The sequence below is a fragment of the Gopherus flavomarginatus genome, chromosome 5 (assembly GCF_025201925.1).
Source record: "Gopherus flavomarginatus isolate rGopFla2 chromosome 5, rGopFla2.mat.asm, whole genome shotgun sequence".
In the NCBI taxonomy this organism is placed as follows: domain Eukaryota; kingdom Metazoa; phylum Chordata; order Testudines; family Testudinidae; genus Gopherus; species Gopherus flavomarginatus.
In genome coordinates, this window is record NC_066621.1 from 98,055,882 (window position 1) to 98,082,475 (window position 26,594).

Below are 26,594 nucleotides of genomic sequence, written 5' to 3' on the forward strand. Positions count from 1 at the left end.
GAGGCTACTGATATCTTTACCAGTTCTACAGATGTAAGACTAGGTAGTGCTAAAGACACCAAGGCAATTCTGTGTCACTGAGACTTTACGTACCTACATCTCAGATTTAAGCTGTAGTGTAGATCTGCCCTATCTAGCTTGGGTTTCTTGTTGGGGGGAGTATCTTTTTCACACCCCTGAGCAACACAAGTTACAGCCACTTAAGTGCTGTCCACACCAATGGTACATCAGCAAAAGACTCTCTCCTGCCGACAGTTTCCGCCTCTCCCATCAGCATAGTGTCTTCACCAGATGCGCTAAAGCGGCTCAGCTGCATCGGTGCATCTGCGCCGATTTTGAGCTTCTAATGTAGACCTGCCCTCAGAGGAGCCTACTACAAGTATAAAAGCACTTGTCTGAATCCACATGAGAGACCAGTTCCACGGACACCATCGCAGTAGTCTTCCATCCACCATGCTGCACCTCCTCCCAGGATACAGCTTTGACGCAAAGTGTTGAGAGCCCAGCAGGACAGCCTATCAATTTAAGAATTGTCAGTGATGGAGAATCTACCAGTACCCTTGGTAAATTGTTCTAATGGTTAATTACTCTCACTTAAAAAAATTACATCTTATTTCCACTCTGTATTGGTCTAGCTTCAACTTCCAGCCATTGAATCACAATATACTTTTCTCTGCTAGACTGAAGAGCCCTTTATTAAATCTGTTTTCTGTATAGGTACTTATAGACTAATCAAGTCATCTCTTAACCTTCTCTTTGTTAAACTAAAATAGTCATAGATTTCCTTGAATCAATCGATCTATAAGGCATGTTTTCTAATCCTTCAATCAATCTCAGGGCTCTTCACTGAACCCTCCCCAATTTATCAACATCCTTGAATTTTGAGCACCAGAACTGGACACAGTATTCCAACAGCAGTAACACCCAAGCCAAATACAGAGTAAAATAATGTCTTTACTCCTACTCGGGATTCCCATTTATGCATCCAAGGATCACATTTGCTCTTTTGGCTACAGCGTCACACTGGGAGATGCTAACAAGGCTTACAGGCAAGAACAACTTGACCAATAGACTGAACATTACAAAGAACTCTATTCAAAGGATGCCATTATCTGTGATATTGCCTTAGCTGCCATTCCCCATCTTCCTACAATGCAGGAGCTGGACCAGACGCTAACACTTGAAGATGTAGAGAAAGCTATCAGAGATCGCACCTGGGAAAGTAGCAAACAAAGATCAGATACCTCTTCAGCTCCTAAAGGCAGAGGACAGGAAGTTTGAAAGTGACAACTATGCACTTTTCTGCACCTGTTGGGAAGGAAGCCACATAACCCAGGATCTGAAAAATGCAAAGATAAATTACTCTATATAAAAATAAAGGGGACAGAGCAGACTGCAACAACTACCAAGTGATATTTGCTCAGTGTGGTCAGCAAGATGCTTAAAAGGGTCTTGCTGAAAAGATTAAGTCCTTGCTGAGAGAGTCTACCGAGAGCCGGAGTGGGTCCAGAGCTAGACGCTCGATGACTGACATGTCCTTCACATTGCACTTGTTGCAAGAAAAAAAACTGTGAACAGGCATCTCTCTACATAGCATTTATTGACCTACAAAAGGCCTTCAATACAGTTAGCAGGAACAGCATCTATAGGATTCTGTTGAAAATTGGATGTCCTCAAAAGGTCCTCTCCCTATTCAAGGGGTTCCACGAGGGAATGAGGACAATCATACAGTATGAAAATTAAACAGTTTAGTATTGATACTGATATGCATCAAAGCCACCAGCTTTGGCATCTTCTCTGTTCTTAAGTAAGCCTTTAGAAATGATCAATCTGGCATACTAATTGAATCAAGGATGGACAGCAGCTTGTTTAACATCAGATGGTTCCAGAGCAGAAGGCATGTCACCCAGCTCATTATTCAGGATCTATTTTTCCACAGATGATGCTGTATTTGTCTCTAATTCACCTGTTCAACTGCAGGTCACGATGAACATGTTCTCTGATGCATGCACCAAGTTTGGCATGGTAATCAGTATCAATACACAGTTGTGTCACAAGATACCACCTTTCCACCTAAAATTGATGTCAATGAAGCTCTGGATAACGTGAGTCTTCTGTTTTCTCGGCTCAATTCTTACCAGCTCACTTAACCTTGATAGAGAACTTGATGCTAGACTCAAAGCTTCTGTCACTTTTGGCAAACTTACATCACGTTTGGAGCAACAAGTTGCTAATCCTGAACACAAAGGTGTCCATGTATCAGGCTTGCGTCCTTTGTACCCTCCTTTAGGATTGTGAAAACTGGGTTACATACTCCAAGCAGGAGCAAAGATTGAACCGCTTCCATCTCCGCTGTCTTAGAAAAATTCTTGGAGTTACTTAGGACCAGTGGATCACCAATAACAAGATTCTTGAGAGAATCTGCCTACAGTATATGCTGGATGTTCGCAGGCTTTGCTAGTTGGGACCCATGGAATGCAGGCCAAAGGCTGTGCTTTTAAGAACTGCCTGCAATGCATAGGAAGGCCAAAGTGCCAATACAGCAAGGTCAAGCAAGGTCTCAAGAAATTCAGCATTCCCACTGGGAAAATCCTGCTCACAGTCACTGTTTGAAGAAGTTGGATTAAGGCTGGTGCAATCACTGTGGAGTGCCATCATAGAGCCCAGGCTGAGGCCTGCAGGCAAGCCAGGAAGCAGAGTATGCTTCAACCTCCATCTGGCAAGTGGACCTGTAGCGACTGGAAGGTTTGCTGCTTGTGCATTGAGCTCTTTCCCATACCAAACACCACTTGTGGACTTTGTTGCATCTTCTTTAATCTGTCAAGATGTTGGATGGCGCACTGGGAGCTAGTGTTCAGCTGATTATCCACCAAGACCCCTAAAATCTTTCAGATCACAGCTTCCCAGGATAGCAACCCCTATCCCCAGGCCTATATTATTGGTTCCTAGATTAAGGCATTTATATTTAGTGATGTTAAAATAGGTTGTTTGTACTCAATTTACCAAGCAATCCAGGTCACTCTGAATCAGTGACCTGTCCTGTTCATTGTTTACCACATCCCCCAATTTTTGGGTCATCTGAGAACTTTATCAGTGATTTTGTGTTTTCTTCCAGGTCATGGATGAAAATATTAAAGTGTCGGTCAATGCCTCTGGGACCCCACTGGAAATAGATCCATGAAGGAAGGCCTCAGCATGTCTTTTCACATATGAGTGGACATATGAATTTGCATACCTTGGGGAGACTGGCTTAGAAAGAGAAAAGATTTGGAAACGTATGGTCTATTTCTTGACCTGTATGATCAGTGATCCATTGTTGTACACTGTAGCCCTCTTATTTCCACTTTACATATGCTATTCATTGAACACTTAGTTTGTCTTCTCTATTGCCAGTTCTTTTTTCAGGGAACAAGCACCCCCCATTTTTACCTACTTAAGAAAAAAAATTATCTATCCCCCCCGCCGCCCAAATATTGCTTTGATGAAAACTTCCAGAAGTCCTGTGACCCTGCAAGATTCCACATAGCATTTTAAAAGTGCATTTAGTTAAAATTCAGCAGAAAAACAAAAGCACAAATGTATTTTAAAGTGTTCAACAGTGACCTATAGGTATATACCTACCTAAAAGTGACAAGACAAACTATTATAAATAGCACACTTGGCAGATGATCCAGACACACTGAATTTTCCCAATGGATTTAGTGAGATGGGGTCAGTTTCTGCAGATTTGTTTTCTTCAGAAAAGATTCCTTGATGAGAAGTCTCTAGACCAATTTAGAAAATGTTAGGAAAAAAACATGCTATCAAAACAATAGCGTGTCCACCATATAAGCCCAGTTTCATGACAGCTCTCCTCAGACTAGGACCTGTGTGTATGCAGGCAAGCCAGGAGACAAGCCAGAGAAAACTGAAGGAAGTTTAAGTGATGTGGGATCCATTTCTTTAAATAGCTTCTCTGATCTCAGTTTCATGTTTCAGCACTTCTGACAAATAATGAGGTGGGAGAAGAGCAGCTCAGGTTTCTGTGGAATGAACAGAGCTAAGTTTGGGTCTGCAGTGAGGGACAATAGAAAGGCATAAATCATAGTGAACTATCCTTCCCAGTGGCTCTTACTTCACTCAACAGCATCATGGAGCCCACACTTGATTTTCCTGTACTTAGAAGTAGAGAGCTGCTCAGAAAACAATTGTCCATTTTCCCATTAATAACAGCAGCACTTTTCAATAAGTTTTTTTTTATAATGGTGATGTTTTTTAATCATTTCAGGTCATGTTATGGACAAAAATGCATAGGAACATGGGAAAAAACACAGGTTCCAAGCATGTGGAGATTGGAGTGTCTCATATCAGGGATTAAACATGATCAACCTTATTAAACCAACCAACCAAGTTTATTTATAGAAGTCTGTACATTTGTAATGAACTCAGCTAGGACACCAATGAAACAAAAACAAATAAACCCATCCCTTCCCAATGAGCGGGAGGTGTCACTCACCTTTACATGCACTTAAAAAAGCAAAAATATGATTACATCTTCATACACAATTAGTTCTGTAACTAGTCAAGAAATGGAGTCCCTTGATGCATTATTCTCAACACAGAGAGTGGTTTGCATACAGTAACTCCTTGGCTATTGCCTCTGTTCGACAGTATTTCTGCAGAAACCATTGAGGCTTCCAGAAGGTGGCAAGTAGTAGCTGATAACTGGGGATGCTCAGGACATAACCACTTCACAAGTTCTGCACACTAAATTCAGTGTGTGCACCTGTCTTTTTAATTTGATAAACTCCATTAATTAATGTGGGAAAACAGAGCAGATGTACTATTTACAACACTATCAAGGTCTCATCACGGTGTTTATTATAAAACCTGTTTCTTAGTTTGTAACTCAGTTGCAGACGTTTACTCTGGGATGAAAAGCATGTAAAAAGAATTTAGGAGTAAAAAGTTTCTCTGTAGACATTATAACCCAAAATAGTTTTTAGTAATTGTTGTAGGCAATTCAAGTTTTGCCTTGCACAATTTTGCAGTTATTCTTTAGTAAATCGTCAGAAATTTTGATAGCTGGGAAACTGTCTACTGCAAATAAAGTTTTTTTTTTATTACATATCTGTAACATCATTGTAGTTGCCGCAAAACCAAAATGATATCAAATGCACATCTATCCAGTGGATCATGATGTCTCCTATGAAGTGATAATGGCAGATTCCATAAATCCACTTTAAAAAAAAAAAGTCAAAAGGACATATGTAAATGAGAGCCCACGATAGCTCCAGGGACGTTGCTACAGACAGACAATCAAGGAAAAAGTCTATGATTACATATTTACACAATAGTCCATAAAGGAGTTCCAAAGCTATGGACTACCTAGTAAATAAGCTATTAAAAAGTCCACAATTTGTTTACACAGCAAATATGAGCTGCTTCAAAGGTGGAATTTTTTTTATACACAGTTCATTATATCAATTTTCACACAATTACATGACATTTCTTTAAAACTACTGTTAAAAAATTAACACAAGGAAATTAAAGTAAGAGCTAGATTAAAGTTTCATTAAGGATCCAACAAGCAAATCACCAAGAGTCAGACTCAGGTTTAGATATCACCACTATATAGGCTCTTAGAAAAATCATGCTACAACACTCCATGAGGTGGTGTCAGGATCTTCCACTCCTTCAAGCCTCAATTTAGCAGAGCATCCTTATTTGTTCAGCACTTAACCTCATGCTTTGGTGCTTAACTCAATCAGGGCCTCTGAACTGTCAGACCTCTAATGCTTTTTTTAATTTAGTTCTTAATTCAGTATATTCAGTTGCATTTGTTTTGAAAAGCTCTTTGTTAAATGCCACTTATATTTACACTGGATTTTTACACCTGAGTGATTATCAAGCAGTCATCTTGTTTCTAGTCAAACATTCCATAAAGCCACACAATCCTTGTGCTAGTGTTTTACTGCACCTGTACCAGTTATATATAGAAAATATGCATCAGCAACTGCCCTCATACATTTTCAGTACAGTTTCTACCTTGTCCTTCCCCTTCCACACAATATGAACTGATTTTTTTTTTTTAAAGCCAAGTTTAGAATTGCTCACAAAGCAAAAAAACCAAAAACCACAAACAGGTTGGAGCCCAGTAAAGACAAGGTGACATGAGAAAGAAAGGACATTGAATGATTAGTTGGATTTGTAGAAGAAATATAGGAGCCTGCCTAATGAGTGCCCAGGGGCATCCCAGAAGGATCTACTTCATTCAGTTACAGCAAGAGACTCAAGATACACTACAAATCTACAGAGGACGAGTCTCATACAAGAGTTGTTTGTGGGACTCTCAACAAGTATGTGTGAGTAAAAAGGGGAACGTGAAGGTATATCAGCCAGGCCTGTTTATTAAGAATCACATTTAATGAGTTTCTTTCTTTCAATTTCAGATGCTCAAATACAGCTGGTAGAAATTCAAAACAGCCGTAAAGAAATGTGACAGACTGATACAAATAGTACTGTAGCATAAAAAATGATAAAAAACACCTGAAAAAAAGTCACGTAACACCCTCCCCCCAAAAATTTACACTTTGAACCTAAGCCAGTTTTTGAAGTTTCCCTTCTCCAGAGCTAGGAGGAGGAAGAAGAGAAGGAAGAAAGTGCAGATGACCTTCAAGCCACAAAGGTCTTGTGCCAATGTTTACTCGCCATGCCTGGTGGTGGTATGTAAAGAGAGATCACCGAGTGCCGATGCTGCCACCACCAGAGATTCCTACAGAAATCCCAACTTGAGGCTAATACTGAACACTTAGAGTAGACCAACGAGCTGCATCAACAATAAAAAAAAAATAATAAAATCAAACTAAAAGAAGTGGGAGAACCCCAAATAGCACAGATCCACATTTGTGAAAGGGCAAGAAGGGAGGTCTATACAGTAAATAGTCAAATGGTTTATGTTACAGATGACTGGCAGTTTTAAAGAGTCTCTTCCCAGCTCCATTGCTGCTCCAACCCAGAAGGGAAACTGAAAAAGGGAGGAAGAAGAGAAGTTGGGACATCATCGTGGAGCATGCAGGATTGGAAGCAGCAGAGTGGGTATGCTCAAATAAGCCCCCGCCTTTTCTTGTAGTCTTCCAGGTTCAGTGATCGCCGAGGGGCACCATCTTTTGCTGGTGGAGCTTTGGAGGTGATGGCAAGCGTCTTAGACTCTGTAAGGAAATAACAGAAAGTCAGTACTAGAAGACATGGAAGTGGAAGTTCTTCTGCTTGGTGGTAACGGTAGGAGAGAAGAGATTTCAGCCTTCCCTGCCACAAAATGAACCAAGCTTCTTTGTGACAACTTCACCTTGGAAGTATGTTTAGCTTCTCTGCTAAACATAAATTAATAGTACATTGAACTAAAGGTATTTCCAATTATGTGACAAGCATGTTCTATTTTGACTTTGCACCTCTTAAACTTGCTCTCTGCCACCAATGTTTCCATCTCCGGAAGAAACTACTCTGAAGTTACCAATGTTGCTGTCTCACATGCTGCATTGCAGTGTTCTGACAATGAAGGATATTTGTTACATGAGCATAGCAGAGACACAGGACAGACCTCACAGGGGGGTAAAACCAGTCAAGTTTTCTATGCAACATTTCTTTCTTTACTTGCACAATAAAAAGCTTTATCTAAGCCAGGTTTTTTCATGCTGAGTAGTGCAGCCTCCCTGACTGCCATCTCACTCTCCTTCAATCCATCCAACACACTAATGTCAAGATGCAACTTTACAAAGAATCTATCTGCTCTGAGCACATACAGTCACTCTCAGATCCCGATACTGGTTCTCGCTCAGCAGTAAAAGCCAAATTTTGCAAAATCCCAACTTGTCACCCACTCTTACATTAGATTTAAGCTCCCTGCCATGGCATACACTGCGTTCTTCACCTTTTGGCTCTTCCCTTTGGATTTGCCTCCCTTGCTCACTTCATTCCTCCAAAGCCCTTCACTCCCACTACCGCCTTGTGTGTCCTTCAACTGTTGTCCTTCTGACTGCTTCCACACTGAGTCTTACGCCTACAAGGCCCATCTTAGCCTGTTCTGCCACAACTTAATGTTCTCCTTCATTTCCCTCCTGAAACTACTACTTGGGAACATAGGAACTTCCATATTGGATCAGCCCCACGGTCCTCTTCAGAGAGGCCTGCTAGCTCTAGTACTCCAAGCAACCTGATGCAAGTTAATCTTTCGTTATTCACACTGCGTTACACTGCCACCCACTCCCTACATTTATCAAGTTGTCTGTTTAGACTGCATGCTCTTTGGGACGGGGGCCTTGTCTTCCTATGTGTCTCAAGCCCATTGCCGGCACTGCATAAACAAACGTCACCATCAAAAAGACTATGTAGAGAGGTAGCTTTCATGGGTGAATACCCACTTCGTTGGATGCATGTAGTGGAAATTTCCAGGGGCAGGTATATATATGCAAGCAAGAAGCAAGCTAGAGATAACAAGGTTAGTTCAATCAGGGAGGATGAGGCCCTGTTCTAGCAGCTGAGGTGTGTAAAAGCAGCAAAGAATCCTGTGGCACCTTATAGACTAATAGACGTTTTGGAGCATGAGCTTTCGTGGGTGAATACCCACTTTGTCAGATGCAGCCTCATCCTCCCTGATTGAACTATCCTCGTTATCTCTAGCTTGCTTTTTGCTTACATATATGTACCTGCCCCTGGAAATTTCCACTACATGCATCCGACGAAGTGGGTATTCACTCACGAAAGCTCATGCTCCAAAACGTCTGTTAGTCTATAAGGTGCCACAGGATTCTTTGCTGCTTTTACAGATCCAGACTAACGCAGCTACCCCTCTGATACTCAACTAAAACTGGCAGCCCTGGTCCATATACTTCTGTAATCTAGCAAAACTGGAAAATCACCTCCCTGCACATACATAAGAGACACCCACCTGAGCTGGGAACCTGGAGATCAATCTTCACATCAAAGTCATGCACTTTGAACAGGTCCTCTGAGAGGTCACTAGCTGATTTCGAATTCACGTCTTTGTCCTTCCCCTGACCCTGAAATTTAAACAAAGTTTCAGCAGTAGCAGCAGCACAAATCTGACAAAGTAGAGTCAAAGCCAGAGATGAGAAAGTTATTAGCTACCATCATGTTCAGTCTGGTCCTTCTGTTGTAAGAGAGGCTACACATTTATCCTAATTATGAGCTTAATTGTAAAAAGTGAGTGAAAATTCACAAAATGTCACAATAACCTAGAACACCACAGATAAAAAGAGTTCCAAAATGGAGACAGACTGAATTAGTCCAACCTAAAAGGCCTGCTGATATAACTCTAGGCCAGTGTTAAGATCATGCCAGGTAAACAAGAGAAGTAGGGAACTGGAAATCAATTAACCAAAATGGGTACGTAGAAAATTAGGCCTAATCGGTGAACAAAATAATGAAAGGATGGGGTATTGCCCCATCACTCCCTTTTGGGGGTCTTTAAAAGACTTTGGGGGAAAACAATTGAAGGACGAATATGGACACTGGCTAAAAGACTGGCGAACAGGAAAGAGTGAGCTTCACCATCAGGACTGCCATTCTCACCATCTCTCAGACCTTGCGATCTACCGTGAAACCATTAGTCTTCATCATCCTAATCCTGAAAATATGTCCTAACCAGACTAGGGGCTGGGAGGGAATGCAAAAGGGACTCAAATGACATTACCATCTCCACCTGAATCCTGACCACCACCTGGGGTACAAGACAGTCTTCCCTGTCCCTCTGTGTGTCCTTTCCCTCCCCCACTTCATTTTCTTCTCTTTTCTATCCCTCTGCTTTTTCCTTCTGTCTAATAAAAGCCTGGCTTAGCTGGCTAAGACTGTTGTGAAATAAACACTGCTGTAACCAAAAGGTAAATAAAAGCAGCTCAACTAACTTCTTTTCTTTCTTCCAAAAGTACAACTATTTCCATCTTTATGTCATGTAATAACTTGCCAATTAGAGGGCGTGGAGAGGTTTCTTTTTGAAAATGCTCTCCAGCAAAAAGGTACAAGGAGAGTTAACATGAAAACCTTAATTAACAGTTTACATTACAAATGCTTTCTCCCCCTCCCCCCCGTTCTGTATTTGTAATAAAAGGTTAAAGGACATTTCATGGTGTTCGCGCCATGGTACTAAGCAGGCTGAGGTCTCTGTACCCCGAACTTTGTGTAACACTGTTTAATACTGGACAGTAACAGGGTCACGTTAACACCTTTAATTCTTTGGGCCCATTCATTCCATCTCAATTAATACAACACTTCTCTATAGCCATGACTCCAAGGCACTATGATAATACAAATAAATAGTAACGGTACCTTAAAATTAAACTGCAGGATTCTAAATAAAAAGATGGAGGAACACAGCAGAGGACGGATGCAGTACTTGCCTTGCCCATGTCCTTTGGCGCATCCGGTAAAGCACCAGATCCATATTTTGCATTTAGTTGGGCGAGGATGGCAGCTTGGACAGCAGGATCCCTGGACTACGAGCAAGAAAGACAGTGAGCAACTGTATTTCCTCGGTGATACCCATGCAAGATCTGCCCTGACATTAAAACTCAAAATGCTCAGATTCAAAGAGCTTAAGGCCCGAATGGGCCATTAGATCATTTTGTCTGACAGGGGTAACTGATATAGATATGTCAGTTACCCCTGTATTGAGCCCAATAATTTGTGCTTGGTGAAAGCATAACTTCCAGGAAAGCATCCAGTCTTGATTTGAAGACATCAGGAGAGGGAGAATCCACCACTTTCCTTGGTGGTTTGTTCCAATGATTAATGACTCTTACTGCTAAAAAACCCCCCAAAACTCTGTGCCTAATTTCCAACTTGAATTTTTCTGGCTTCAGCTTCCAGCTATTGGATCTTGTTATGCCTTTCTTCTCTACATTAAAGAGCCCTTTAGTATGGGGTATTTTCTCCCCATAAAAAGGTACTTGTGTCCACTGTAATCAAGTCACCTCAATCTTTTTTGATAAGTTTAAGTCTCTTCCTGTAAGGAATCTTCTCCAGTCCTCCAGTAATTTGTGTGACTCTTCTCTGCATCCTCGTAAACTTTTCAACATCCTTTTAAAACTGTGGACTCCTAAACTGTATGCAGCATTCCAATGTGCTAAACAGCGGTAAAAAAACCCTCCCTACACCTACTCCCATTTACACAAGGATCACATAGCCCTTTTTTGCCACAGCACTGCACCATGTTGAGCTGCTTGTTCACTGTGACCCTTAAATCCTTTCAGAGTCACTGCTTTCCAGTCCACAGTCCCTCTCTTCCCCCTCAGATGTTTTAGGAAACTATGCACTTAACTGAATATTTTAAGTGTTAAAATATATATTATGTTCCACAGTGAGACTTTGCAGCTATACCCACACAGAGCAGGTTGTTGTCCCAGAGCTGTTCTATAAGAATTTACGTAAGCTCCGAAGCGCCATCATCTCCCTGCTCCTCCATGCCCATGCCTGGATCACTACATCTCCAATATGCTTCACCAAGAATGAGCTGTAACACCTTTTCCTTGTGGTGGATGTACCGATCCTGGCCTGAGTATGTATCACCATTGTATCTGGACAACTGTTCCCAATAGCCCTTCCTGACTGTGCCACTAAGTATATTTATTCTTTTCCTTTCTATTCCACACATGGACAGTGTGCACTATTCCCTACCATCCTCCACTTGCCTTGGACTGACTTCAGTGTTATACTTACATTGGACACTATTGTGGGCTTGCACTGCCGCCTAGTAAAAGGGTCCATTTGCTGGTTTTTCATATTGTGACTTTCAGCCTGCAGAAGAAGCAATGAACAATCTTACACAGCTCACTATTTTCATCTGTCTTGCCTTTGTCAACCCCCACACAGACACCATAGCCATCTGCAGCATCAAGGTTAGAAGGACAGCAAGCACCACCAATAACCTCTACTAGGTCATATCCACAAATTTTAAACTCCAATCACTCTACTCCCTGAAAGACAAAGTGGAGAGACTACTTGCATACCTCTCACGGATGTTATGAGACTTAGTGTTTGTTAAAGTCCCTTGAACGAAAAGCACTACAGGGCAAAGCAGTATTTCCCTCCATTACTGTACCTCCTTAAGTCTGATTTCTGACTCATGCAATGCCTAGTATGCCAATATTACAACCATCACGGAAACCAGCTGAGAATGCGACTGGTCATGGGAGGGGCAACTAATTTCTTTATAAATACCACTTTCTGAGTTTTGTTTTGTTTTTAAAGAACATCTTGTAGGATAAAATAAAATGTGGTAAACCTCACCATGTAATCAGCTACCCGCCACTCCCCTACAAATTCCATTTTTTCTGGTAGCCCAAGTATTGCTTCAATATTCCTTACCACTAGAGCCTTCTCGGACTCCACAATGTTCCATTCTCGATTCCTCTGGTTGATGTAACTACAAAAAAGAAGGGGGGCAGAGAGGAGGGGAGAGGAGACAGAGTACAACAACAGTGTTACGTAATGCACACTACCCAAAGGCAGGAAATCATAGAAACCCAAGACTGGAAGGGACCCTAATAGGACATCTAGTCAAGTCCCCGTTACAGAGGCAGAGCTGTGTATTATCTAGAACAGCGGTTCTCAACCAGGGGCCCGAGGCCCCCTGGGGTGCTGCAAGCAGGTTTCAGGGGGTCTGCCAAGCATGTCTGGCATCAGACTTGCTACAGCCCAGGGCAGAAACCCAAAGCCCTGCTGCATGGGACTGCAACCGGGGCCCCCAAGCCCCACCACTAGGGGCTGAATCTGAAGTCTGAGCAACTTAAATTTGTAGTACCCCCTGTGGTGTGGGGCCCCAGTAAATTGCCTTCCTTGCTACCCCCTAATGGCGGCCCTGGCTTTTATATGTTGAAAAAAAGTCATTGTGGCACAGGTGGGCCATAGAGTTTTTATAGCACGTTGCAGGGGCTCAAAGAAAAGGTTGAGAACCCCTGATCCAGAAGACCATCCCTGACAGGTATTTGTCTAACCTGTTTTTAAAACCTCCAGAGGAGATTCCACAGCCTCCGTAGATAATTTGTTTCAGTGCTTAACTACCCTTGCAGTTAGGAAGTTTTTCCTAATGTCTAACCTAAAGCTCACTTGCTGCAATTTAAGCCCATTGCTTCTTGTCCTGTCTTCGGTAGATATGGAGAACAATCCCCTCCTCTTTATAACAACCTTTTATGTATTTGAAGACTGTTTTCTCCCCCCTCAATCTTCTCTTCTCCAGATTAAACAAATCCAGTGTTTTCAATTTTTCCTCGTAGGTCATATTTATCAGACATTTCATCATTTTTGTTACTCTCCTCTGTATTTTCTCCAATTTGTCCACATCTTTCCTAAAGTGTGGTGCCCAGAACTGGACAAAGTACTCCAGCTGAGGCCTTACCAGGGCTAAGTAATCCTTTATGTCCGTCCCTGGCTAGTTTAATTGCATTTTGTGCCTTGGCCTTTCTAACTTTTTCCTTTATGCTCTTTTTTTAATAGTCATTTTATTTAAATGATTGCTCTCACTGGCAATCATTTTCTGGCACACAACCCTTTATTTGAGATGGTTGGGAAGAAAGACTTCATTTTTGACAACAGGAAACTTATTCTGGTGCATATGATCAGATGGAGAGAAACAGCAAGTGAATAAGTAGCATAACTAGCAACCAAGGTATTCAGGCCATAAGTACATGTACAGGAAAGAAGTGCCAGAACTTGCAAATAGCACTAAATTTTTGTTTAATTGGTTTCTCTCTTCTGTTGCCTTTTTATTGATGTGCTTTGAAGGGACAATGCCAACTTCAGCTACCTACCTGATTGCAGAAATGTTCTTTGTCCGCTGGCGGTCCAGGGCCTCTGCTCTTTCTTCTAGTTCATTAAGCTGATCTTGAATCTGTTTTGCCTTGTCCTGGTCCCCCAAGTCCTCTGCCATAGCCTTCAACCAACCAGTAATTTGTTAGGCATAATTCTCCACCACAGGGCCAGTCATAGATATTAGGGATAGACCTAGAGTCATCTAGCCTGTTTTACTTCAGTGGCGTTCTTACTTTTACCACTAGAATAAGAGGATCTCATTTTTCATTCCTATACAGAAGACTGCTATAGTTTGATTAAAACTCATCTTTCCCCTGCCCGGTACAGGAAAAGACTGATTATTATCGCAATTGTGAATTTTAGTTTAGTTAATGCAATGGGAGTTTAAATCAGCCTCCTCATTCAATGAGATATACAATACAACCTTTGTCTAGCGTGCCACCTGGTGGCAGCGATCAGACATTCTTTCAACAAGTCAAAACTCAAAAGCTTCTCTCTCACCAACAGAAGTTGGTCCTATAAAAGATATTTCCTCACCCACCTTGTCTCACTAAAACTGAACATACATCATCACATAACCCACAACTCTGCATAAGTGAATTTCAGTAAATGATGGCTTATCTATAGTTAAATCAGTCCAAAGTGTGCAAGAGCAAAGTTAACAGGATGCTAAATCCCTTGTTTTCTTGGGTTTGTATTTTCTAGTACACTTCTACCTCGATATAACGCGACCCAATATAACACAAATTCAGATATAATGCAGTAAAGCAGTGCTTCGGGGGACTGTGCACTTCGGTGGATCAAAACAAGTTCAATATAACGCGGTTTCACCTATAATGCTGTAAGATTTTTTGGCTTCCGAAGACAGCGTTATATCAAGGTAGAGGTTTATCAACTTAATGAGAAAACCAAGTGTAGATTTTTCCTTGGTGTGAGAAGCTACGGCAATTTTTATTCTTCAAAAGGTATATTAAACTGTTTGACTTTTAGGCCTCTGCTATTCACATGACCAAGTAAGCCATTCAAGGCTCTGCATATTCAAGTCTCTTCACATGAGACGTTGACATGGAAAGAAATCACAACAGCCAGTAAACGGCTCAGCCATCTATTTCTTTCAATAGGAATTTGAACAGCAGGCTGTAAAAAACCAATATAGGCAAGCAATTCTCGAATTCTCCGAAGAGCATATAGCAGCAATAACGAGGAAAGAAAGTGAACTTCTACAGCCACCAGCTAGAAGCGCCTCACCCTGAGAACAAGAAAGGACAGCTGAGACAGCTGCTGGCTGTTGTGCCTCATCAGCAGGTGGCAAGTGCCCTCCAATGGAGGAGAAATTTAGTGATTCTGACTGGGCTCCAGATGTTCTGGAACCCTGCAGTTCTCTGCGTTCTATTTGCTGTAGAACTTAAGTCAAGTTGCTGCTTAAGTCAACATGGTGCTTTGGTTATAATGAGCATCCAAATAAGCTTGGATTCTTCAATCAAGAGAGCTTTGCACTAAGCAGGCGAATATCATCTCTTACCTTCTCCTTTAGTAGCTGAGTTTTCTTCATGGCATAGTTGGGAGGGGCTTTTCGGAACCTCTCTTTCTCTTTCACAATCTTTCACATGAGCAGAACAGAAGAGAGAAGTAATAACAATACATTCATTTTATAATACCTGGAGGAGCTACAAGTGACAGGCCAACTGGTCCCATTAAACATACGACAATATTTACTTCTACAGAACTTTTTTTTTTCAGCTGTAACTGACCTTTGCATTCATTACTCTACCAAAACACGAACTAACAAGTTACAACTTTCACTGTATATATGGCCTATAACAGACTAATGACACCAAATTACACTTAGTAAATCCTGAGCTAGTAAAGAGCTGAAGAATTGATAATAGCCAACTTTAATATGATGCCAATAGCTACTTAGGACTCTGTACTGTTTAACTCTGCTCAGAAGAGTAACAAAGCAAAGGAACTCTTTGCAAGGCTGCAGCACAATCCTGAGATTGGGCACAGAACAGAGAATATAATAAAATAGGAGTGGGTATTAAAAATCAGGCCTAATTAGACCCCAAACTATTCTTTCCATCTCTGTCATTTATTCCACTTAATTTTGTTACTTGTACCTTTCTCATTCAGCACCACCCAGGGCCGGATTTAGGTACCAGCAAACCAAGCACATGCTTGGGGCGGCACAATTCCAGGGACGGCATTTTTTGCTTTAGCAGTCCATCCTCGTCCTGGTTTGGTTTTTTTTTTGGTTTTTGGCTTGGGGTGGCAAAAAAACTAGAACCAGTCCTGGCCCCACCTCAGTGAAACCAAGCACGTCTGAATTCACAAGCGCCAGAGCTCTGTTCTTGTGAATTCCTGCTCCTTTTGAGCACTGCCCTAGTGTCATTCTAGGAGACACTACTTACAGGGCCACATCTCAAAGTACAGTCAATTCATTTACCTCCTCAATGTCTTGGTCATTAAATTTGTAGTTGAGGGCTTCTTTGATGGACACTTCCTTCTTGTTTATCTCATCTAGTGTAGGCAACTGCATCCCAGCAGAGAACATCTAGATACAAAAACAGAAGGAGTCAAGATCATTCTCCACTTAGAGTATCTCTGGCAGAGAGCTGCTGCAAAGAGGAAAAATTCGGGCAAACTCACCGCTTCCTTCCACTTCATGAACTCACTTTCAGTAAATTCCTGATTTGAGACAAACTCCAGACGAAACACACGTTGGTCACTGCCATGCCTGCAACAAAGAAAAAAAGTTACCAGGAAAACTCATATGCCAACCAATACAATAACGTGCCCATCTGCTGGATACAGGGCAATGACTTGGGTCTACAAAGAAAGACAAAGGTTCAATGCACTCTAGCCAGTTGAGTGACTATTTAGGCTACTCTCATTTTGTTCACTACGTCTACCTCCATCCCAAAATTCCTGCACACGCTTTGGTGAGTCAGTTCTGTTCCATTCTGCATATGAAAGACTGTATTGGGGGGGAGAGAAGAAGCATACTGCCAGATAGCCGAGTAAGGCACACACAAGAAGCTGAGGAGAGGAAAAGCCACATAGGCTGCAGTGGGTGGTGGTTTCTCTCAGGCACCAGGAGAAAAGCCTAACCTGATTCTCAGACTTGGGTTTGTGGACTTGTTTGGAAGCTCTGAAGCAAGGCCTTGGTGAACTGTTTGTTATGATTCCTGTTCTGTAACCTTCTTGAGAGGGGAGGTGGCATTTGGTCAATGTGTGTTAGTTTCTCCTGTCCTGAACTATTTAAGTGACTTTACCTTGGGAAATTAGTGAGACAGACTGACAATATCCTGTGATGTTGTGAACAAGCTTAACAGAATTAAGATAAATTTAATTCAATAAAGTTAAACCTCACTGAAATAGGGTTAATACTCTTGGTGTAAACTGTATTAAAAATGCAACTGTGTGTTGTTGTGGCATTGTATGCATCTTCTCTAGCAGCAGGGAGGATGCTAAATGAACTTCCTCCATCATCAGCCTTGGAAGCCAGACCATCCCTCTCCTTCCCCCCTTCCACTTCCCCCAAGAGACATATATTCTAGTTCAAAATGGATTCTCCCGTGACCAACAGACAAAGAAAATACTTTCTGATAAATAACCTGGGTTTAGATGGACTCAGGGCCGTCTTCCTGATCCAGCCAATGGACAGGACCTCTGATCCATGGAAGGTCCCAATCCTTTGGGGAGGGCTGGAAGAACTCTGTCTATTAAGGCCCCATAGGACTGGGTGCTTGTTCTGAGCTGGAGCTGTGGTGAACTGTTAAACACAAGGACTCCCCTAGAGTGGGCGGTTAAAGGATTTATGCTGCCAGAATCCATGTTAGGACTGGGGTTCCCGGTAAGCTTATTAGTGTGCATGGAGATTTTCTCTGTAATGTGTATACCTTAAGTATAAAGTAGGGTTGCTTAGAAAGCACTGCGTGGTAACATATCTACAGCAATTATACTGTTTATCCATCTCTGAAGAGAGAGTAAAACACGTCTGTTTCAGCAGACTGTCTTGGCTAGCAAATTAACATGGAAAGCAGGGAACTGTGCAGCCTGCAAATACCCTGATCACAAGGGGAAGAGACATGGGTCTCCACCCAGAAATGCAATGACTAGGAGCATCCACAGAGATACACATCTCAAAGAATCATCATTACTGCACAAGGCGAGTAACTTCCTCCTCGTCTTTGAGTAGTGTCCCTATGGGTCCTCCACGCCACATGACTCCCGTGCAGTATCCCTAATGGGAGGCTGAGGCTTCAGAATCTAGTCTGTTATGAATGACAATGCTGCGGAAGCAAAGACAGCATCAGAAGCACAGCACCTGGTAATCGCATAGTGTTTTGAGAAAGTATGCTCAGATGCAGAGGTTGCTGCCCTGCAGATTTCAGGGATACGGACATGCCTGAGGAAGGTGACAGAGGAGGAACCCGATCTCGTGGATTGTGCATGGATTCCGGATGGAGGTACTACATTATGAACCTAATAGCAGTGTTTGATACAGTTCAAGTTCCATTTGGAGAGTCTCTAGGATGATATCGCTGCGCCTTTATAGGAGAACTCCTAAAGGCCTTCAGCCTGTCCAGGTAAAAGCCCAGGGCTCTTCTAACGTCTACTGTGTGCAGTACAGCCTCCTTGTTTTCATGGTGAGGCTTTGGGTAAAAGGTCAGGAGATGAAAGAGTTGGTTTATGTGAAAAGATGAGATCACCTTGGGAATGAACTCAGGTGTAGCGTAAGAGTAAGCTTGTCCTGAAAAAATATTGTATAAGGGGTGTGTGCCATCAGTGCCGCTATTTCCCCTATTCTTCTCACCGAGGTGATCGCCAACAGGAAGGCTGTCTTCATAGACTGGTATGTGAGCAAAAGTAGCCATAGGTTCAAAAGACTGCCTAGTCAGGCTCTTTAGTACTAAGTTTAGGTCCCATGTTGGGGTAGGATGTCTGGGTTGGGGAAAAAAGTTTACTGTACCCTTGAGGAATTGATTTGTGGTTGGGTGTGAGAGCATTGAGAATCCCTCCATTTGTTGATGGAAAGCTGCTATGGCAGCTAGGTGAACTTTGAGTGAACTAAGAAATAATCCTGATTTCTTCAGAGTCAGTATATCATCTAAGACCACTGGGAGAATAGCCAATGTCAGGGAAATTTGTCTGGAATTACACCAAACTTAAAACATGGTCCACTTTTGAAGGTAAAGTACAATGTGCAGCCGATTTTCTACTGTGTAGTAATATACCCTGTACCGCCTCAGAGCAGGATCTTTCTATGATCAGCTGGGCAAGACACAAGCGCACCAACAGAGGAGCACCCATAGGGACACTATTCGAAGACAACGACTAAATTAGAGTGTCATTAATGCTAAGTGAAGTAGACAACCTCCATCTAGTTTCTAAACAGTATCAGAAGTTCTCACCACCAGCCAGTCAGCATTCTACTTCTGATGAACATCTCACATGGCTCTCAGATTACCAGAGAATCCTCACTGTCTGGGGAAGCTAGCTGCCCTTATGAACATTCCCTTAGAGCAATGATTTATCTCCTTAAACTAGACAGCAAAGACTATTACCAGCCATCAGAGGTGTGAATGATTAATAAGGCTTTTTCAGAGAACCTATCAAGTTATTGCAGACCTGCACCAAATGCATTCTCCAAACATTTGGGAGAATTAAGAAAGCAGGTGTCTCATTTTCCTACCTCACCAGGATGTTGTGAGGATCAGTACATTACCATGCTGAATGCCTCACAGTCTATAACGGGGTCCATATAGATACGAGAGAGAGAGATTTCATATTATGTCCACCTATCCACCATCTAGTATTTAAGCAGCACTGTGCGCCGGTCCCTGTTCTGCCTCTGCCATAGGAAGATACATTTCCCCATTGCCCTATGTGGAGGCGATGAAGAGGAAATAAAAAATACAGATGGCTGACATCGCACAGCAGGAATATACAGACATCTGCTCTGGCAATCTCCAGCTGAATTTCTCAGACCACAAGGGACCGAGGTGGCCATTCTGTGAGCTATTTACCTTCTCCCTATTTAAGGGGGAAGAGTGTTCTGACAAGCGTGTTGTGATGGTAGAAAAAAAAAAAATCTGCTTTATGGCTCTTGTCTCCATACCACACAGAAAACATTACATCCCATAAGAAGGCAATGCACCAATTGATAAAATTACTCTGTCACCTTACCGTAACTGTAGTCCTTTATTTGTCCTGGTACCCCCAAGCTGGTAAACTTTTGCAGTTTCTACAACACCAGTTATTTCAGCAACCTAAACCATAAAAAAGATGTGCAGAAGAACAGACTGTGAGGACTAAGTTCATGCCATTTTCTGAACACTATCCATACTTCAAAGTCCTCTCCACTTGAGACCAAGATTAGTCTGATTAATAATTTTAACTAAAAATCATCATCTAGAGCAAAGAAAGTTACACTGAAGACTAGTCCCTGCTATGTTAGCAGATATTGTACAAGTTACTTCGTATAAGTTTGTACTTCACCTTCAGCTGGCAAGCAGCTGGCAGTTTACAATGCCAGCTGAAATAAGTATGGCATTTAAATGGTCTCAATTCTTCCCCAGTAACATGGTGTGTATAATCCTACAGTAAAATAGCTGTATCTGGTATGGGGAGGAAATAAAATACACCTTCAGCACTGCCCCATGTGTTAAGCACAATCACTCAGAAGTACCAGTTTTTGACTGGAACTTCAGAGGATGCTGCCATATTGTTTCATGTAGTCACTGTGATGAACAGCAAGGAAATGATAAAATTATCTCGCCAAGAGTAGTCAGATGTGTCAGATTATTTTATTTTACACAATTACCACAAGAGAAAAAATGGATCTATGTTCTTGCTCATCAGTACACAAAACCAGTTTGACAGCACTATCTTGCCTTCACTGTTGAGCACAGCTGGTGTTAAATCCTTTACCAATGTCCTCAAATTCACTAACAGTTTTGAAGCAGCAAAGTATTTTTTCCCCAATTACTCTTCTTCTGAAGAGCACAGGCAAAGTGGAAATGTCTGGTACTGTAGTGAATACTTTCTGATTTCTCAAGAGATGAAGTGGTAAGAAGTTACGGGAGTGACCACAAATTACAGGAAGTGGGAATCATACTGATCCTTATTTGGTCACAACAACAACAACTCAAAAATTAATTTTCAATACAGAACAAAGAGAAGGAGAGCAGCATCAGTCAGTGTCGGAAGACTAGGTTTTCAATATTGTATTAGTATGGCCCCAATTTATCACATTGATTTAGAAACTAATAAAAGACGGTTACTCACCTTTGTAACTGTTGTTCTTCGAGATGTGTTGCTCATATCCATTCCAGTTAGGTGTGCGCGCCGCGCATGCACGTCTGCCGGAAACTTTTTACCCTAGCAACTCCAGTGGGCCGGCAGGTCGCCCCCTAGAGTGGCGCCACCATGACACCAGATATATACCCCTGACGGCCCGCCCGCTCCTCAGTTCCTTCTTGGCGGCTACTCCGACAGTGGGGAAGGAGGGCGGGTGTGGAATGGATGAGCAACACATCTCGAAGAACAACAGTTACAAAGGTGAGTAACCGTCTTTTCTTCTTCGAGTGCTTGCTCATATCCATTCCAGTTAGGTGATTCCCAAGCCTTACCTAGGTGGTGGGGTCGGAGTGAGAGGTCGCGGCCTGGAGCACTGCAGATCCAAAAGCAGCATCATCTCTGGACTGCTGGACCAGGGCATAATGCGAAGCAAATGTATGAACAGATGACCAGGTCGCTGCCCTACAGATTTCTTGAATGGGCACTCGGGCGAGGAAGGCCAGCGAGGATGCCTGTGCTCTGGTAGAGTGAGCAGTCACACGGCCCGACGGAAGTTGGGCCAAGTCGTAGCAGGTCCTGATGCAGGACGTAACCCATGACGATAACCTCTGAGAGGAGATCGGCAGCCCCTTGACCCTGTCCGCCACTGCCACGAATAACTGAGGGGACCTGCGGAAGGGTTTTGTCCTGTCCATGTAAAAGGCTACCGCCCGGACATCTAGCGAGTGGAGCTGCTGCTCCCTGCGGGACGAATGGGGCTTAGGGAAGAAAACTGGGAGGAAAATCTCTTGGTTGACATGGAAAGCTGAGACCACCTTGGGAAGAAAGGCAGGGTGCGGCCTCAGCTGTACCTTATCCTTGTGGAAGACCGTATACGGTGGGTCCACCGTGAGGGCCCTCAGCTCTGACACCCTTCTAGCTGAGGTAATGGCCACAAGGAAGGCGGTTTTCCATGAGAGGTAAAGTAGGGAGCAGGTAGCTAATGGCTTGAAAGGAGGGGCCATGAGCCGGGACAGGACCAGGTTGAGGTCCCATGAGGGGGCCGGAGGGCGAATTTGGGGATAGAGCCTCTCCAGCCCCTTCAGGAATCTCACCACCATGGGGTGAGAGAAAACAGAACAGCCGTCCACGCCAGGATGAAAAGCGGAGAAGCAGCGAGGTGAACTCGTAGGGACGACAATGACAGCCCCTGGGTCTTAAGGGACCAGACGTAGTCCAGAAGAGTGGTGACGGGAACCTCCATAGGACGAAGAGCTTTCTCTGCACACCAGCAGGAGAAGCGCTTCCACTTGGCTGTATAAGTCGCTCTGGTGGAAGGCTTTCTGCTGCCCAAGAGAACCTCGCGGACCGGGGTGGAGCACCGCAACTCAGAGTCAGTCAACCATGGAGGAGCCACGCCGTGAGGTGGAGCGACGGAAGGTCCGGGTGACGGAGCCTGCCGTGGTCCTGTGTGATGAGATCCCGATGAAGAGGTAGGGTAACTGGGTTGTTCACTAAGAGGTCCAACAACACGGGGTACCAGTGCTGTCTGGCCCATGCCGGAGCTATGAGAATCAATTGGGCTTTGTCCCTGCGCACCTTGATTAGAACTCTGTGAATCAGGGGAATGGGCGGGAAAGCATAATGGAGGTGTGTTGTCCAAGGGATCAGGAATGCATCCGCGAGAGACCCGGGCTCCTGACCCTGGAAGGAGCAGAATGTTCGACACTTCCTGTTCACCCGGGATGCGAAGAGGTCTATCCGGGGACGACCCCACCTCTGGAAGAGTGAGAGGGCGACGTCCGGATGGAGGGACCACTCGTGTGAGAGGAAGGATCTGCTCAGCCGATCCGCTAGAGTATTCCGCACTCCGGGAAGGTAGGAGGCGGAAAGGTGAATAGAATGGGCTATGCAGAACTCCCAGAGACGTATCGCCTCCAGACAGAGGGGAGAGGACCTGGTGCCGCCCTGCTTGTTGATGTAGAACATGGTCGTCGTGTTGTCGGTGAATACTGCAACACAACGACCGTGGAGGAGATGGACAAATGCTTGACAAGCAAGGCGGACCGCTCTCAACTCCCGTACGTTGATGTGGAGGTTGATCTCTTGCGGGGTCCACAAGCCCTGAGTTCTCTGAGTGCCGCAGTGAGCTCCCCAGCCCAGGTCAGAAGCGTCCGTGGTTAGGGATGCGGAAGGCTGGGGCGGATGGAACGGGAGCCCCGCACATACTACGGATCGGTCCAGCCACCAGTGTAGAGAGTCCAGCACCGCCTGAGGGACGGTGACGACTGTATCCAATGACCGTCTGGTCGGTCGATATTGGGTAATCAGCCATGTTTGAAGAGGTCTCATGCGGACACGGGCATGCGCTGTTACAAACGTGCAGGCCGCCATGTGGCCTAATAGGGCCAGACACGTTCGGATTGAGGTCAGCGGGGCCGCTCGCAACCGGAGAATAATGTCTGACAATGACCGGAACCTGGGCAGGGGTAACAAGGCCCTGGCGAGGGCAGAGTCTAGAACAGCTCCAATAAACTCTATCCGCTGTGTGGGGAGTAGAGTGGACTTGTCGGCATTGATTACAAGGCCCAAGGCAGCAAAGAGGGTGCTGATCCTGGTGACATGATCTCTGACCTGTTGCTCCGATGTACCCCGGATCAGCCAGTCATCCAGGTAGGGGAAGACGTGGATATGGCAGCGTCTGAGGTGAGCGACGACTACTGCCATACATTTTGTAAATACTCGTGGGGCCGTAGAGAGGCCAAATGGGAGGACCGCAAATTGATAGTGCTGGCGGTCGGCCACAAAGCGGAGGAAACGCCTGTGATGGGGGGTGATAGCAATGTGAAAATAGGCGTCCTGCATATCGAGGGCGGCGTACCAGTCTCCGGGATCCAGGGACGGGATGACAGTCCCAAGGGACACCATGCGGAACTTCAACTTCACGATGTACTTGTTGAGTTCCCGCAGGTCGAGGATGGGCCTGAGACCGCCCTTGGATTTGGGGATCAGGAAATAGCGGGAGTAAAACCCCTTGCCCTTCTCATTCTCTGGAACCACCTCTATGGCTCCTTTGGCCAGGAGCGTGTGCACTTCCTGACGGAGGAATTGCTCGTGAGAGGGGTCCCTGAAGAGGGACGGGGAAGGAGGGTGGGAGGGCGGGGGTGAGGAAAACTGCAGGCGATAACCGTCCTGTATCGTGCGTAGGACCCAGCGGTCCGATGTTATTTGGGACCACGCCGGGAGGAAAAAGGAAAGGCGGTTGGAAAACTGCGGGAAAGGATCTGTAGGGGAAACTGGTACTGCGCCCTCGGGTGCACCTTCAAAATGAAGGCTTAGGCCCTGGGGGGGCCTTAGCGGAGCCCTGGCTTTGTCCCGCCTGACCTCCCGACTGCCTGCGGCAGTTGTTCCTGCCCCGGCGTCGCGAGGGGTCCTGTCTCGGGCGGAACGGGGGTATGGACGCCACTGCTGCTGCTGGTTTTGTTGTCTGAAGGACCTGCGCTGGGTCGCCGGAGTATGCATTCCGAGCAACTTTATGATGACCCTATTATCTTTTAGGTCCTTCAGCCTAGGGTCAGTCTTGTCCGAGAACAGACCCTGGCCTTCGAAGGGGAGGTCCTGGATCGTGTGCTGGAGCTCTGGCGGAAGGCCGGAGACCTGCAGCCATGAGAGGCGCCGCATGGTGAGCCCGGAAGCCAGGGTTCGCGTGGCCGAGTCAGCGGCATCAAGGGAGGCCTGGAGTGATGTTCTCGCCACCTTCTTGCCCTCGTCCAGGATGGTGGAAAACTCCTGGCGTGCGTCCTGTGGCAAGAGTTCCGCAAACTTCTCCGTCGCTACCCAGGTGTTAAAGGAGTAGCGGCTGAGGAGGGCCTGCTGTTTGGATACGCGGAGCTGTAGAGCCCCTGCCGAATAGACCTTGCGGCCCAAAAGGTCCATGCGCCTGGCCTCCTTTGACTTAGGCGCCGGGGCCTCCTGTCCGTGGCACTCCCTGTCGTTCACCGACTGGACCACCAATGAGCAGGGAGTAGGGTGAACGTACAAATATTCATACCCTTTAGATGGGGCCATGTACTTCCGCTCCACCCCCCGAGCGGTCGGGGGAATGGAGGCCGGTGACTGCCAGATGGTATTGGCATTATTTTGTATAGTCTTTATGAAAGGCAAGGCAACCCTGGCTGGCGCATCGGCTGCCAGGATGCTCACCACTGGGTCCTCCACTTCCTCTACCTCCTCCGCCTGTAGGTTTAGATTTTGAGCCACTCGGCGGAGGAGATCCTGGTGAGCCCTTAAATCCAATGGCGGGGGGCTGGAGGAAGAGGTACCGGCCACCGCCTCATCCGGGGATGAAGATGAGGAGATTCCGGGCAACAGAGTATCCACGGGGGGTTGTGAAAGGGGCTGCACCTCGGTATCCTGAGGGAGCTCCGGGTCCCGGGAAGTGTCCTCCGTTTGCGGAGAGAGGGGTGGCCTGGACACCGTAGCCTCCGGTGGTCTACGCTCCGCCAATGGACGGGGGGTGATGTGATGAGGACCTTGTGTCTGGGCGTATGCCCACGGGGTCCAGAACCCCCACTGTGGATGTCCTCGATCTTGCTCCGGGAAGCGGTTTTCGTGCCTGTCGAGTGTCTTGTCACAGGCACTATCATCGAGGGAGGAGACGGAGGGCTCCGTAGCAGGCCAGGGAGGCGCTGAGCTGGAATGGTACAGCGCCGCCGGTGCCGCGACTGATGTTCCTCTCGGTGCCGTAACTCATACCGGGACCGGAACCAGGACCGAGAGCGGCGTGATGACCTGCGCCGAGATCTCGACCTAGAGCGGGAGCGATGTCGATGTCTAGAGCGGGATCGCGACCTTCTGGAGGCCCGGTGCCGAGACGGCAATGGAGACCGGGACCTACTACCAGCGCGGTGCCGGGAGGTCGACCGGGTTCGGGACCTGCCACCGGTTCGGTGCCGGGAGGTCGACCGCGGTGCCGAACGCCGAGGCGAACGACTCCTGGAGGCTCGGTGCCGATGGTGTGATGAAGCCGATCGGGACAGGCCAGATGGTGATCGGTGCCGCGAGTACGACCGGCACCGTCTGGGCGATCGGTGCCGGGACTCCGAGCGCTGCCCCGAGCGTGAGCGGTCGCACCTTCGGGGTGATCGGCGTCGGGACGCGGGAGAGGACGGACGAAGCATCGGCTTGCCCTTGGATACGATGCGTCCCGTGGGTGGCAGCTGTGGTTGAGTTGGCTCCGTGAGAGCAATCAAGTCCTGAGCCGAGGTGAAAGTCTCCGGCGTTGACAGGACCCTTAGCTCGACCCCTGATCATATTGGGGAGCTAGGAGGAGCTGGACTCGACGGACCCTCTGGGCCCGGAGTCGACAGTCCTGCAGGCGGTGCCACGGCTAAGGTAGGAGCCGGGCGGTCCACTCGGGTCTGCCTGGGTGTGGAGACAGACGTCGAGGGACGTAGGTCTGTCCCCGGTGCCGGAGATGGTCGGTGCTGGGGAGTCTTGCCGGTGCC

The 26,594-nt window shown here is 45.5% G+C and overlaps 1 protein-coding gene across 1 annotated transcript in view; it reads right to left on the reverse strand.

Moving 5' to 3' along the window:
* Positions 1-4,369: 4,369 nt before the first annotated feature.
* RTF1 (RTF1 homolog, Paf1/RNA polymerase II complex component) overlaps positions 4,370-26,594 on the reverse strand; it is a 48,997-nt gene continuing 26,772 nt past the window's right edge. The window contains exons 9-18 of the mRNA XM_050954914.1: positions 19,996-20,078; positions 16,453-16,540; positions 16,250-16,357; positions 15,326-15,403; positions 13,803-13,924; positions 12,361-12,418; positions 11,713-11,790; positions 10,395-10,490; positions 8,927-9,038; positions 4,370-7,190 (exon numbers count right to left, since the gene is read on the reverse strand). Of these exons, the coding sequence (XP_050810871.1) occupies positions 7,084-7,190; positions 8,927-9,038; positions 10,395-10,490; positions 11,713-11,790; positions 12,361-12,418; positions 13,803-13,924; positions 15,326-15,403; positions 16,250-16,357; positions 16,453-16,540; positions 19,996-20,078 (930 nt within the window). The 3' untranslated portion in view covers positions 4,370-7,083. The remainder of the gene's footprint in view (positions 7,191-8,926; positions 9,039-10,394; positions 10,491-11,712; positions 11,791-12,360; positions 12,419-13,802; positions 13,925-15,325; positions 15,404-16,249; positions 16,358-16,452; positions 16,541-19,995; positions 20,079-26,594) is intronic.